The sequence below is a fragment of the Thalassophryne amazonica genome, chromosome 5, assembly GCF_902500255.1.
Source record: "Thalassophryne amazonica chromosome 5, fThaAma1.1, whole genome shotgun sequence".
NCBI lineage: Eukaryota > Metazoa > Chordata > Actinopteri > Batrachoidiformes > Batrachoididae > Thalassophryne > Thalassophryne amazonica.
In genome coordinates this window covers 55,984,043-55,997,994 of record NC_047107.1, presented here as the reverse complement: position 1 = coordinate 55,997,994, position 13,952 = coordinate 55,984,043, and the positions used below count along the sequence as shown (strand labels likewise).

At 41.9% G+C, this 13,952-nt stretch overlaps 1 protein-coding gene across 15 annotated transcripts in view; it reads left to right on the top strand.

Moving 5' to 3' along the window:
* Positions 1 to 13,952, top strand: part of ank1a (ankyrin 1, erythrocytic a) — a 413,130-nt gene that overhangs the window by 325,670 nt on the left and 73,508 nt on the right. For 5 of the 15 annotated variants that reach the window (XM_034170325.1, XM_034170320.1, XM_034170323.1 and 2 more), the window contains 8 exons: positions 129 to 249; positions 574 to 652; positions 2,483 to 2,598; positions 2,683 to 2,907; positions 7,299 to 7,453; positions 7,532 to 7,743; positions 13,375 to 13,579; positions 13,704 to 13,800. In XM_034170325.1, the coding sequence (XP_034026216.1) occupies positions 129 to 249; positions 574 to 652; positions 2,483 to 2,598; positions 2,683 to 2,907; positions 7,299 to 7,453; positions 7,532 to 7,743; positions 13,375 to 13,579; positions 13,704 to 13,800 (1,210 nt within the window). The remainder of the gene's footprint in view (positions 1 to 128; positions 250 to 573; positions 653 to 2,482; positions 2,599 to 2,682; positions 2,908 to 7,298; positions 7,454 to 7,531; positions 7,744 to 13,374; positions 13,580 to 13,703; positions 13,801 to 13,952) is intronic. The other 10 variants (XM_034170336.1, XM_034170328.1, XM_034170322.1 and 7 more) reach the window with 5 other exon arrangements.

Below are 13,952 nucleotides of genomic sequence, written 5' to 3'. Positions count from 1 at the left end.
CTCAGTTGTCGTAATGTCTCACCCTTTAACCACCAGTTAACCACCCTGTCATTTCTCTCTTTCTCTTTTGCTGTTTCCACAACCTGACCATGGTCTGTTCGCTCTCTTTGGCATGTTGTTCTCTGAAGGAGAGGAGCTCTTGGGGACAGAAGGGGCCAGGTACATGAAGATGGATGACATGAAAGACCATGATGACGATTTCCTCTCCCCCAAGAAATCACTGGAGTACGAGAGAGGGCTGGGCACAGCGTAAGGGGGCTGGGCTGGAAAGCAGGGGGAGAGTTGAGCTGATAGTAGTAACAAGCCAGAAGGGGACACACCATAGATCAGCGCTCTCCAAACACGCTGCACAGGTTCAAGAGGGTGTCAGCCATTATTGCAACCATCAGCTGATGGTTAAACATTATTTTGAGCAGAGGTGCACATTCTGTTTGTGATTACGATTAAATCCACCACCCTCTTGGACCTTGTTGGCACCTGGGTGGAGACCATTGTCAGGGATGAGTACTTGGGAGGAGCAGAGATGTAGAAGATTTGCAGCAATCTGACTTTTTCCTTTTTTTCATACAACAGAAACTACTCACCAGCCATTCCCAGAATCCCTCGCGTTTCTCCAGAGACAGTCATCCTGAGAGAACACCAGCTCGATCAGGTACCCTGCAGACTGAGACACTGAACAATGTACAACCTTCCACCTACATCAAACACAGCAAATTTTCATTCATTCATTCATTCGGTCATTTTCTACAGTGGTTTGCAAAAGTATTCAGCCCCTTGGTATTTCATGCATTTTAATTTGTTTATGGCATTTCAGATACAAAAAGTAGATCAGGCTTCTCAATATAAAAATTTATAAAATTATCTTCCTTAGACTCAAACTGAAAGTAAATCTGTACAACGTGATGTAAATTAATTAAAAATATAAAAGCCAAAGTAATGGGTTGCATAAGTAATCAGCCCCTTTTGTATAATACCTGTAAATAATCAGTTTTATTGCCAGTTTTCTTCAGACAAGTCAGGGGATGGATACATGAACATTTCCAAGTCACTGAATGTCTTGACTTTATTTACATCAGTTATGAAGAAATACAAACAGTATGGCACTCTATGGTAAATCTGTGTGGAGTAGACAGTTCTTAAAAACTGAGTGACTGTGCAAGAAGGAGCAGAGTGAGGAAAGCCTCCAAGACACCCAGACAGCCCAGAAGAAGTTACAGGCTTCTGTGGCTGTGATTGGAGAAATTGTGCATGGTGCATGTTTTGCATTTTGTGTCCCCAAGTTATACAGCTTCATGATGAAGTGGTACAGAGGAGGGTTTTCTTTGACCAAAACATTAAATCTAGGCTTACATCTCAGATGTGCCTTCTGGCAGATTGCAGCTGAACTTTGAGGTCTTTTTTTTTTTTTTTTTAAACCTTCTCTATGTAAAACACAGATGCTTAATTAAAAACCACATCTGTGCCTGATCCTGCTGCCTGATGTCTTCACCCACGTGTTCTCCAGTCCTGGCAGGGGTCTGTAATGTCAAACTTCAGAGTATAGTCCCCTGCATTAGTAAATCTGTGACCTGCTTTTTCAGATCTGTACTAAGATTCTTGAACATCCCCTGTGTACTGTGTGTTGGCCAATCCAGTAACTGCTATATATATATATATATATATATATATATATATATATATATATATATATATATATATATATATATATATATATATATATATATATATATATATATATATATATATATATATATATATATATAAATTTTGGTCCTGTGTTGAGTTCAGAAAATAAGTAAAATAGAATAAAATTTTTGCACTAAATTAGTTTTGTGGGTTCCTATTAAAACTATACAGAATGTTTCACATTCATTATGCCCTAAAAAAAAGAAGAGTTCAAAGAAACACTGAAAACCCAATGCTGCCATAACATTCATGTCCATGATGGTTGGGTGTAAACTTATAAAAGCAACTCTATGCTGTTTGAATTTTCATTGGAAATGGTAAAACTGAAGAAATAGCCATAATTTTACATAATGGCCCCTCCTTCTATATTCAAATAATGTAAATAATGAATGTGGAAAGCGGGCAGCACGGTGGCTTAGTGGTTAGCACTGTTGCCTCACAGCGAGAAGGTCAGGGGTTCGATTCCCACCTGTGGCCTTTCTGTGTGGAGTTTGCGTGTTCTCCTTGTAGTTTGCATGGGTTCTCTCCGGGTGCTCCGGCTTCCTCCCACATCCAAATACATGCAGGTTTGGTGGATTGGAAACTTTAGATTGTCCGTAGGTGTGTGTGTTTGTTTGTCTATATGTGGCCAGACTGTGAACAGACTGACGTCCTGTCCAATCCCACCTTGCTCTATAACTGCTGGGATAGCCTCCAGCCCCCCGCAACCCTTAATTGGACTGAGCGGTGAAGATGAGTGAGTATGAATGTGGAAAGCATTGTGCCAGAACAACAATGTGCTCTTTCTGTTTTGTAGCAGCACACTCCACTTCCACTGCCAAAAGAGTATGATGATGACTCACTAATTCCTAGCAGCCCGGCAACTGAGACGTCGGACAATGTCAGCCCGGTCGCCAGCCCCATACATACAGGGTCAGCACAATTAACAATCCAGTGTAATTCAGATTACAGTGATATCTCAACCAGAAGGTGATTGTGATTATTTTCCAAAAACAGGTTCCTGGTCAGTTTTATGGTGGATGCTCGGGGCGGCTCAATGCGAGGCAGCCGACACAATGGTCTGCGTGTCATCATACCCCCACGGACCTGTGCGGCACCCACACGCATCACGTGCCGTCTGGTGAAGCCGCAAAAGCTGACCAGCCCTCCTCCACTGGTGGAGGGAGAGGGGTTGGCTAGTCGAATCATCTCTCTTGGTCCAGCCGGCATGCAGTTTTTGGGGTGAGGAAGCATCAGAAAATTTTTTTGTTTCACTGAAATATGCTGAAGAAAACACTCACAAGTATTGATTAATGTGGTGTCACTTTAACATTGTCACTGATTTTGCGCGCGAGCGTGTGTGTGGTTCCAATTTCTGTACAGTAATTTTTGTCTTTGATAGAATTCTTTACTATTGAGGGTGACACTATCAGTGTCGTGTCTAAACCCAGAGTTTAAAAAATTGCTTTTGTATTTAATTGAGTTTATTGCTTTGCTTTAACATCTTAAAAGATATGCTGTACATTCCTAGATGACTTATTGTGTTCTGTGCAGCCGTTGACTGGATTGGTGACTCCAGATGGCAGGATGCCTTAAAGGAATATTAACTGAGTCGGTTTGGCAAAGTATTACATTTAAGCCCTGTTTACACATAGACGGTAAGAGCTCCCGGAAGCGTCCTGGAAGAGTTTTTGGCCGTCTAAAGGATCACACGCCGTTGTTAACGCCGGCACTAGGGGGCGTGGCTTAGTTCCGGCTTTACCGGGAATCGTCGAAAAAATTATTCAACATGTCGAATAATTCTGGGAGCGCTACCGGAGAATTCGCGTGACGACGGAGACAACACGAACATCGGCGTTTGATACTTTTTAATCGCCGTTTCATCCTGCCCCTTCCTGTAGTGCCGCAGTTTACACCGCCGTAATTGGCGGCCGGCGTTGTATCCCTAATTAACGGCGTGTAAAACGGCGATAGAGCCCACATCGGCGTCCTCAAGGGCATTTTAACCGGCAACAGAGGCAGACAAAACAGCAGCGCTAGTGGACAGTACGCCGTTCTAAACGCCACCTCCCGGTTAACGGCGTTCCAAACGGCTGATAGGCGGCAGTCAGTATAAAAACGCTAGCGCGCTGCATGCAGGCCTCTCACTCGCGGCCAGCTCCAGATATTTTTGCAGAGAAGCTCCAGTATGCTCCTAAAAAAAATTGGCAGCGGCAAGGACTTACCAAGAGGTCTGGTTCAGAAGCAGAGGGTAGCCCTGTGGTGGAGACGGAGAGCACGCAACCGTTGAGGAGGGTAAAAGGAAGGAGAATAAAAGGCTGAGGATGATCTCCCTCACCCTGCAGTGACAGAGGCATGTATTCCTGCTGCTTCAGCCTATTATACTCTGGGGGCGGTGCCTATATGCAAAGGTTCCTGGAGTAATGCAGGATTTGCCTGGATAAATCCAAAGGTACACAGGGCATTATCGGCGGCGGCAGAACACCGCCGTTCTCACGCGCGTCTTAACCTGCGATTGTAAAGGAGTAGAACTGGGTATTAACCCCCGTTGCCTGACGTGTGCCGGATGCTACGGCATCAAAACGCTGCTTTATTCGGCAGATTTAGCGGCGTTTTATCCGCGTATTTGCGGATAGTACGGCGGCCAAAATGCCGGCGAAATGCTCCGCCCCTTTCCACCACGAAAACAGCCAGAACTACCGCGAACTTCGGTCTATGTACTGCCTGCCGACAAAACCGTCTATGTGTAAACTAGGCTTTAGTTTGTCCCCCAAGTGCAAGTAGAATCCTTGCTCTTCATAAAATGTCCTACAGTTACAAAACATGGGAGTTCACTTTGGTGCTGTATAACGTGTATGTACACTCTAATCTCCTTCACGTACTCTCCAGCACCCTCAAAATGTCCCATGGACCTAGTCCTTCAACGTATCCAGATAAAAAAAGAAAAGAAATCGGTGATTGTAGTTGCAAAACCGATGGAGGAGCTATGGAACAGTTCAAGACATGAAAAATTGCCATAAATGTATTGATCATTGTACAGTCTTCTTATTTTGTGTACAATATGTGCATTGAGAAAACTATGACAATAATCTGTAAGAATGGGTGTAAACCTTAGTCTCCTCACTATACAGTTTGTCTGTTCAGTCTGTACATAAAAAAATCATATATATACAGTGAGGAAAATAAGTATTTGAACACCCTGCAACTTTGCAATTTCTCCCACTTTGAAATCATGGAGGGGTCTGAAATTTTCATCTTATGCGCACGTCCACTGTGAGAGACATAATCTAAAAAAATAAAAATCCGGAAATCACAATGTATGATTTTTTTTAAAATAATTTATTTGTATGTTACTGCTGCAAATAAGTATTTGAACACCTGTGAAAATCAGTGTTAATATTTGGTACAGTAGCCTTTGTTTGCAATTATAGAGGTCAAATGTTTCCTGTAGTTTTTCACCAGGTTTGCACACACTGCAGCAAGGATTTTGGTCCACTCCTCCATACAGTTCTTCTCTAGATCTTTCAGGTTTGGAGTTTCAGCTCCCTCCAAAGATTTTCTATTGAGTTCAGGTCTGGAGACTGGCCAAGCCACTCCAGGACCTTGAAATGCTTCTTACGGAGCCCCTCCTTAGTTGCCCTGGCTATGTGTTTGGGGTCAGTGTCATGCTGGAAGACCCAGCCATGACCCATCTTCAAAGCTCTTACTGAGGGAAGGAGGTTGTTTGCCAAAATCTTGCAATACATGACCCCATCCATCCTCCCTTCAATACGGTGCAGTCGTCCTGTCCACTTTGCAGAAGAGCACCCCCAGAGTATGATATTTCCACCCCCATGCTTCACGGTTGGGATGGTTTTCTTGGAGTTGTTCTTATCCTCTAAACATGGTAAGTGGAGTTGATTCCAAAAAGCTCTATTCTATCCAGATGGTCACTGGTGAACTTCAAACGGGCCTGGACATGTGCTGGCTTGAGCAGGGGGACCTTGCTGCCCTGCAGGATTTTAAACCATGACAGCATCATGTGTTACTAATGTAATATTTGTGACTATGGTCCCAGCTCTCTTCAGGTCATTGACCAGGTCCTCCTGTGTAGTTCTGAGCTTTCTCAGAATCATCCTTACCCCTCAAAGTGAGATTTTTCATGGAATCCCAGACCGAGAGAGATTGACAGTCATCTTGTGTTTCTTTCACTTTCTAATAAATAATCATAACAGTTGTTGTCTTCTACCAAGCTGCTTGCCTGTTGTCCTGTAGTCCATCCCAGCCTTGTGCAGGTCTACAGTTTTGTCCCTGGTGTCCTTAGACAGCTCTTTGGTCTTGGCTGTGGTGGACAGGTTGGAGTGTGGTTAATTGAGTGTGTGAACAGGTGTCTTTTATACAGGTAACAAGTTCAAACAGGTGCAATTAATACAGGTAAAGCATGCAGAATTGTTGGTGAAAGTGTAGTGACACGGACCCACAACAGGGGGCGCAAATGAATGGTCAATAGATGAGCCAAAAGGTAACAATTTAATGTTGTGAATGTGCACAACGATTATACAGACAATCACAGAATCTGATAGCAGTCAATACACCAAGGTGACGTGTGGGCAGGCTCGAGGATAGAAGACGTCTGTCCTGAGAAGAGCCGGGACCACACGATTTCCACCGCCACAGAACCTGGTGAATACTGAAGCCGCCAAGTCCCGAATTCCCAGGTGATCACCGTCCCCGACTGTCGGATCTGGTACTGCTGGCGAGGAGCACAAACAGTGAGATGTGGGTGTGTGCACATCCAGTAACAAAAACAGTCAGAAGGTGGAAAGTCACCTCCACCTCTAATCACACACTCGTGCAGCTCCTGGTAAACCACTTATCTGGTTTGCGTGTGAAGCGAAGCCGTCGCTGTTCACACCAAACGCCAATCCAGCAGATAAGGCACACCACAGGAAAACGGCTGCAAAAGAGTTCAGACTATGACACAGTTTTAGATACAGCAGAGAATTACCTTCACAGGTAGATGATATCTCGGCAACGAGGTGGAGATGACGTCCGGTCTTTATGGAGTGAGATGATGTAGTGTAGATGGGTGACAGCTGTCAAGAGATAATGAGTGACAGCTGTCACCCCCGGCTGTGTCCGTGGCGGCAGCGCCCTCTCGTGCCTGAAGCCCGCACTTCAGGCAGGGCGCCCTCTGGTGGTGGGCCAGCAGTACCTCCTCTTCTGGCGGCCCACACAACACAGAATAAGAGGGCTTCTTAAAAAAAAAATTAACAGGTCTGTGAGAGCCAGAATTCTTGCTGGTTGGTAGGGGATCGAATACTTATTTGCAGCAGTAACATACAAATAAATTATTAAAAAATCATACATTGTGATTTCCGGATTTTTTTTTTTTTTAGATTATGTCTCTCACAGTGGACATACACCTAAGATGAAAATTTCAGACTCCTCCATGATTTCTAAGTGGGAGAACTTGCAAAATTGCAGTGTGTTCAAATACTTATTTTCCTCACTGTGTGTGTATATATATATATATATATAGATAGATAGATAGATAGATTTCATCTTGTTTTGAAACCCGATCACACAAATGATGTGCATTTGCTTGTGTGTTTTTGTTCATTCATTCATTCATTCATTCATTTTCATGGCAGACCGGTGATTGTGGAGATCCCTCACTTCGCTGCTCTGGGTCGGGGAGATCGGGAGTTGGTGGTGCTACGGAGCGAGAACGGCTCCGTCTGGAAGGAGCATCGTAATCGATATGGTGACGAAGTGTTAGAAACGATCCTCAACGGGATGGATGAGGGTATGACTTTGACTGTGTAACGTTATCTCAGTGTGAGGGGACACTACCAGAGTATGTGACCTGCTATGATCTCCTCAGACCTAGAAAGTCAAGAGGAGCTTGGGAAGAAGCGAATTCGACGAATCATCTCCACTGACTTCCCCCTTTACTTTGCTGTCGTCTCACGAGTCCAGCAAGAGAGTGACCTCATTGGTCCAGAAGGGGGTTCGCTCACAAGCAAGTTGGTGCCAATGGTCCAGGCCACATTTCCTGAGACAGCAGTCACCAAACGAGTCCGTCTGGGGCTGCAGGTGAGATGGAGCGATGAGGAGGAGGAGGAGGAAGGAGAAAGAAGACAGAGCCATTAATGTCTGTGTTACGTGGGGAGAAAAGAAAGAGCTTGGTGGATGTACTGATTGACCTCATTGTACCTGTTTATTAACACATACCAAGTTTTGATGGGGTGGGGGGGTTGGGAATCCTCAATGTTTGCTTTGCAATTTATCCAGTGCGTGCACACTGCACCTTCATACACACGTGAGCTCATTTAGTCAATTTATTTTCTTAAATGTTATCGGCAAACACTAGAACGACTCTATTTACTATTTTTAAGGTTCATTTATCTTGATAGAATTAATCAAAATTACTTCAAGGATTTTGTTGGTGAATGTTTTGCATTCTTGGTTTAGCCAAGAGAAAGAAACAAAAGAGATGTGCTTATCGTCCAAGGGACTAGGACCTTCATTCATGTACAGAAAGGTGTCTTATTACAACCCCAATTCCAATGAAGTTGGGGCGTTGTGTAAAATGTCCATAAAAACAGAATACAATGATTTGCAAATCCTCTTCAACCTATATTCAGTTGAATACACCACAAAGACAAGATATTTAATGTTCAGACTGATAGACTTTATTGTTTTTGTGCAAATATTTGCTCATTTTGAAATGGATCCCTGCAACGCGTTTCAAAAAAGCTGGGACAGTGGTATGTTTACCACTGTGTTACATCACCTTTCCTTCTAACAACACTTTATAAGCATTTGGGAACTGAGGACACTAATTGTTGAAGATTTGTAGGTGGAATTCTTTCCCATTTTTGCTTGATGTGCAACTTCAATTCTTCAACAGTCCAGGGTCTCCGTTGTCGTATTTTGCACTTCATAATGCACCGCACATTTTCAATGGCTACAGGTCTGGACTGCAGGCAGGCCAGTCTAGTACCCGCACTCTTTTACTATGAAGCCACGCTGTTGTAACGTGCAGAATGTGGCTTGGCATTGTCTTGCTGAAATAAGCAGGGACGTCCCTGAAAAAGACGTTGCTTAGATGACAGCATGTGTTGCTCCAAAACCTGGATGTACCTTTCAGCATTGATGGTGCCATCACAGATGTGTAAGTTGCACATGCCATGGGCACTAACACACCCCCATACCATCACAGATGCTGGCTTTTGAACTTTGCGCTGGTAACAATCTGGATGGTCTTTTTCCTCTTTTGTCCGGAAGACACAACATCCATGATTTCCAAAAACAATTTAAAATGTGGACTGATCAGACCACAGCACACTTTTCCACTTTGTGTCTGTCCATTTCAAGTGAGCTCAGGCCCAGAGAAGGCAGCGGCGTTTCTGGATGTTATTGATGTATGGCTTTCGCTTTGCATGGTAGAGTTTTAACTTGCACTTGTAGATGTCGCGATGAACTGTGTTAACTGACAGTGGTTTTCTGAACTGTTCCTGAACCCAGTAGTGATCCATGCTCCATCTTTGCTTGTGAATGGCTGAGCCTTTTGGGGATGCTCCTTTTATACCCAATCATGACACTCACCTGTTTCCATTTTAACTGTTCACCTGTGGAATGTTCCAAACAGGTGTTCTTTGAGCATTCATCAACTTTCCCAGTCTTTTGTCCCAGCTTTTTTGAAATGTGTTGCAGGCATCCATTTCAAAATGAGCAAATATTTGCACAAAACAATAAAGTTCATCAGTTTGAACATTAAATATCTTGTCTTTGTGGTGTTTTCAATTGAATATAGGTTGAAGAGGATTTACAAATCATTGTATTCTGTTTTTATTTACATTTCACACAACGTCCCAACTTAGAGTTGGGGTTATAGTTTTAAACTACAGTATGTAGGGTTTATTGTCACTGAGTGGTGAGGTCACAGATTGCTTCGTGTCGCCAATCGTCAGGGAAGAAACCGCTGATTCTCCCTGTTTTTTCTTCAGTCGCGTACTGCTCTATGAGCAGGTTGGAGCAGCACACTGGCCTCTGTGAGGGGGTCTGCTCCCACGTGGATACAACCCCAATTCCAATGAAGTTGGGACGTTGTGTAAAATGTAAATAAAAACAGAATACAATGATTTCCAAATCATCTTCATCCTATATTCAATTGAATACGACGTCTATTAGAAAAGTATCCGACCTTATTATTTTTTTCAAAAACCATATGGATTTGAATCACGTATGATTGCGTCAGACAAGCTTGAACCCTCGTGCGTATGCGTGAGTTTTTCCACGCCTGTCGGTTGCGTCATTCACCTGTGAGCAGGCTTTGAGTGAGGAGTGGTCCAGCCCCCTCGTCGGATTTTCATTGTCAGGAAATGGCGGAATAGACCTCGTACACCACAAAGACAAGATATTTAATGTTCAGACTGATAAACTATATTATCTAAATATTTGGTCATTTTGAAAATGATGCCTGCAACACACAATCTACTTAGGTTTTCAGCCTGTATTTTGCTTGCCACTAGCAGTTTCAGATTCTTCTCATACATATTCACCAAAGATGAGAAAATCACTTTTTTAGCACACTGTCTCTTTCTCATTTGAAAGTAATTTCTTTTGGGTGTTCAGTCAGGAAGAGTGTCCTTGGAAAAGTGGGACTCAGGCTGTCTCAGACCCGGGACCTCCTGTCTGTATTATGCAAAGGAGTTTTATTTATTTCTTTTTTTTTTTTGAAATAATGAATCAACAGCAAACGCCAGTTCTTGAATTGTTTCAGACCTTGTGATATTAATCATCCTTTCTTGTTTCAAATAAACATTTTAAAAATTTACTAAAACTCTAAATTTTTATATACATTCACAATAGTCTATGTAATGTATTTAAATATATCATTTTTATGTCACGTACGTGGAATAGAAAGTTCCATTTTCTTGTGTTTTACTGGGACTTGTACATGACTTTGACTGTGCACTCAAAAAACGGATTCATTCTCAAACTCGATTCAGTTATGAGCAAGATTTCCATCTAATACGTATATGTATTCTCAACTAAATTAAATTAAATTTTCTTACATGGCTGTGCTTTATTTGAGTTGGGGTACATACAGTAGTGTTCAGAATAATAGTAGTGCTATGTGACTAAAAAGATTAATCCAGGTTTTGAGTATATTTCTTATTGTTACATGGGAAACAAGGTACCAGTAGATTCAGTAGATTCACTCAGTAGACTCACAAATCCAACAAGACTAAGCATTCATGATATGTACACTCTTAAGGCTATGAAATTGGGCTATTAGTAAAGAAAAGTAGAAAAGGGGGTGTTCACAATAATAGTAGTGTGGCAATCAATCAGTGAGTTCGTTAATTTTGTGGAACAAACAGGTGTGAATCAGGTGTCCCCTATATAAGAATGAAGCCAGCACCTGTTGAACATGCTTTTCTCTTTGAAAGCCTGATGAAAATGGGACGTTCAAGACATTGTTCAGAAGAACAGCGTAGTTTGAATAAAAAATTGATTGGAGAGAGTAAAACTTATACGCAGGTGCAAAAAATTATAGGCTGTTCATCTACAATGATCTCCAATGCTTTAAAATGGACAAAAAAAACCAGAGACGCATGGAAGAAAATGGAAAACAACCATCAAAATGGATAGAAGAATAACCAGAATTGCAAAGGCTCACCCATTGATCAGCTCCAGGATGATCAAAGACAGTCTGGAGTTACCTGTAAGTGCTGTGACAGTTAGAAGACGCCTGTGTGAAGCTAATTTATTTGCAAGAATCCCCTGCAAAGTCCCTCTGTTAAATAAAAGACGTGCAGAAGAGGTTACAATTTGCCAAAGAACACATCAACTGGCCTAAAGAGAAATGGAGGAATATTTTGTGGACTGATGAGAGTAAAATTGTTCTTTTTGGTTCCAAGGGCTGCAGACAGTTTGTGAGACGACCCCCAAACTCTGAATTCAAGCCACAGTTCACAGTGAAGACAGTGAAGCATGGTGGTGCAAGCATCATGATATGGGCATGTTTCTCCTACTATGGTGTTGGGCCTATATATCGCATACCAGGTATCATGGATCAGTTTGGATATGTCAAAATACTTGAAGAGGTCATGTTGCCTTATGTTGAAGAGGACATGCCCTTGAAATGGGTGTTTCAACAAGACGATGACCCCAAGCACACTAGTAAACGAGCAAAATCTTGGTTCCAAACCAACAAAATTAATGCCTCACAGATGTGAAGAAATCATGAAAAACTGTGGTTATACAACTAAATACTAGTTTAGTGATTCACAGGATTGCCAAAAAAGCAGTTTGAACATAATAGTTTTGAGTTTGTAGCATCAACAGCAGATGCTACTATTATTGTGAACACCCCCTTTTCTACTTTTTTTTTTTTTTAACTAATAGCCCAATTTCATAGCCTTAAGAGTGTGCATATCATGAATGCTTGGTCTTGTTGGATTTGTGAGAATCTACTGAATCTACTGAGTACCTTGTTTCACATGTAACAATAAGAAATATACTCAAAACCTGAATTAATCTTTTTAGTCACATAGCACTACTATTATTCTGAACACTACTGTATATGTATTAGATGGAAATTCTGCTCATAATTAAATTGAGTTCATCCAATGAGACTTTTTTTTCACATTTTTAACACATTTGGGGAAAAAATGCATATTTGCAAAGTCTTTGTTCCACAAATTGTGAATTTGAAATGTCAGACATAGAGATGCAGTTTCAGTAAAGCAGAGTTAGGTGACTTTAAATTCCCTTACCTCACGTAGCTGAGGAGTGCCTTTCAGACACAGCAGTGAATGAATGAATGCAAAAGTTTCCAAGCTGAGGTTTTGGTCTCACTGTAGAAATGAGTGTGAAATACTTGAATTGCAACAGCTGAATGAATCTGACGTATGTGGACAACAGGATTGCTCCATACTGTTTTTTTTTTTTCTTTTTACCTTTGTTCTTTCAAAGGGACATGTTATGGAAAATGTTTCTGAAGCACTGACAGCATCAAGCCATGTCAGGGGAAGTAACCTGCATTTGACTGGTGACCCATCTGAGGTGGGGGGGTGTCATGGACTCTTATCTGGTTCACACAGCAAAATCTAGGGATAAACATCGGGCCTTTGGGCCTGTGTAGGATTTACTTCTTCTTGTATTCTATCTAACATGCTGCCTTAACCACTAATGAAAATAGTGAATGCACAATGCACAGTAAATAAATTAGATACGGTTATATTCTGCATTTCCCTATATGGCTGTATTTGTATTGTTGCTTATGTCTTAGGAACATATCTGTTTAAGTATAGGATTGTTGTATTAATCATATCATAAATGTTATGAAAAAAATGCAGTGCCTTTTGTTCTTTACTATCTATGGTATTTTGCCCTAATGTTTGTTAACACAGTTTATAATAAACAATATTTAGTAAAGTCATAAAAAAAAAACTGTGGTGCTGGTGTCTTTTCATAATGATCAGTGTATATTAATCACCTTGGACTCCTCTTTCTCTCCTCTTCATCTTCAATTTTGACCCTTCTGGTTTTCGTCCTGTCCTTTTGTTCCACATCACTTTGTCTCTCTTTTTATTGTGTACTGTCTTTGGCCAATTCACCTTTCTGTTTAATTTGCTTCCACTTTTTTTTTTTAATCATCAAATCTGGGTCCATGCTATGTATCCCTCTTTCATTATTTGCACCCATCCTTAGGCTCAGCCTGTCCCGGATGAGCTAGTTGCCAAACTGCTGGGTAACCAGGCTAATTTTAGCCCTGTGGTGACTGTGGAGCCTCGGCGACGCAAGTTTCACCGACCCATTGGTCTGCGTATACCCCTGCCTCCGTCATGGAGGGAGAGCCCCCGAGACTCCGGGGAGGGTGATACCACTAGCCTCCGCCTCCTTTGCTCTGTCATAGGTACTGCAGTGCATGTCATGCCTGTAGAAGGTGTTGGATATCAGAAATGTTTGATGCAGTCATTGACACTGATATTTAGTGTTTTATATCCATGCTAAAACCATGATTCTCCACTAATTCCCAGGTGGCACAGCCCCGGCCCAATGGGAAGACATCACTGGCACCACCAAACTTATTTATGCCAATGACTGTGCCAGTTTCACAACAAATGTGTCAGCACGGTAAGGTTGTTTGGTACCAAATAAAGTGACCACAAAAATAGGCACCCATATTCCACTGAAACAAAGTGTTTTTCCCCATCTCATTTACATGTACAGATTAGATCAATGTAAGGTAAGTATTGTAAGACTGCTGCTGCATTTCATTACACTGA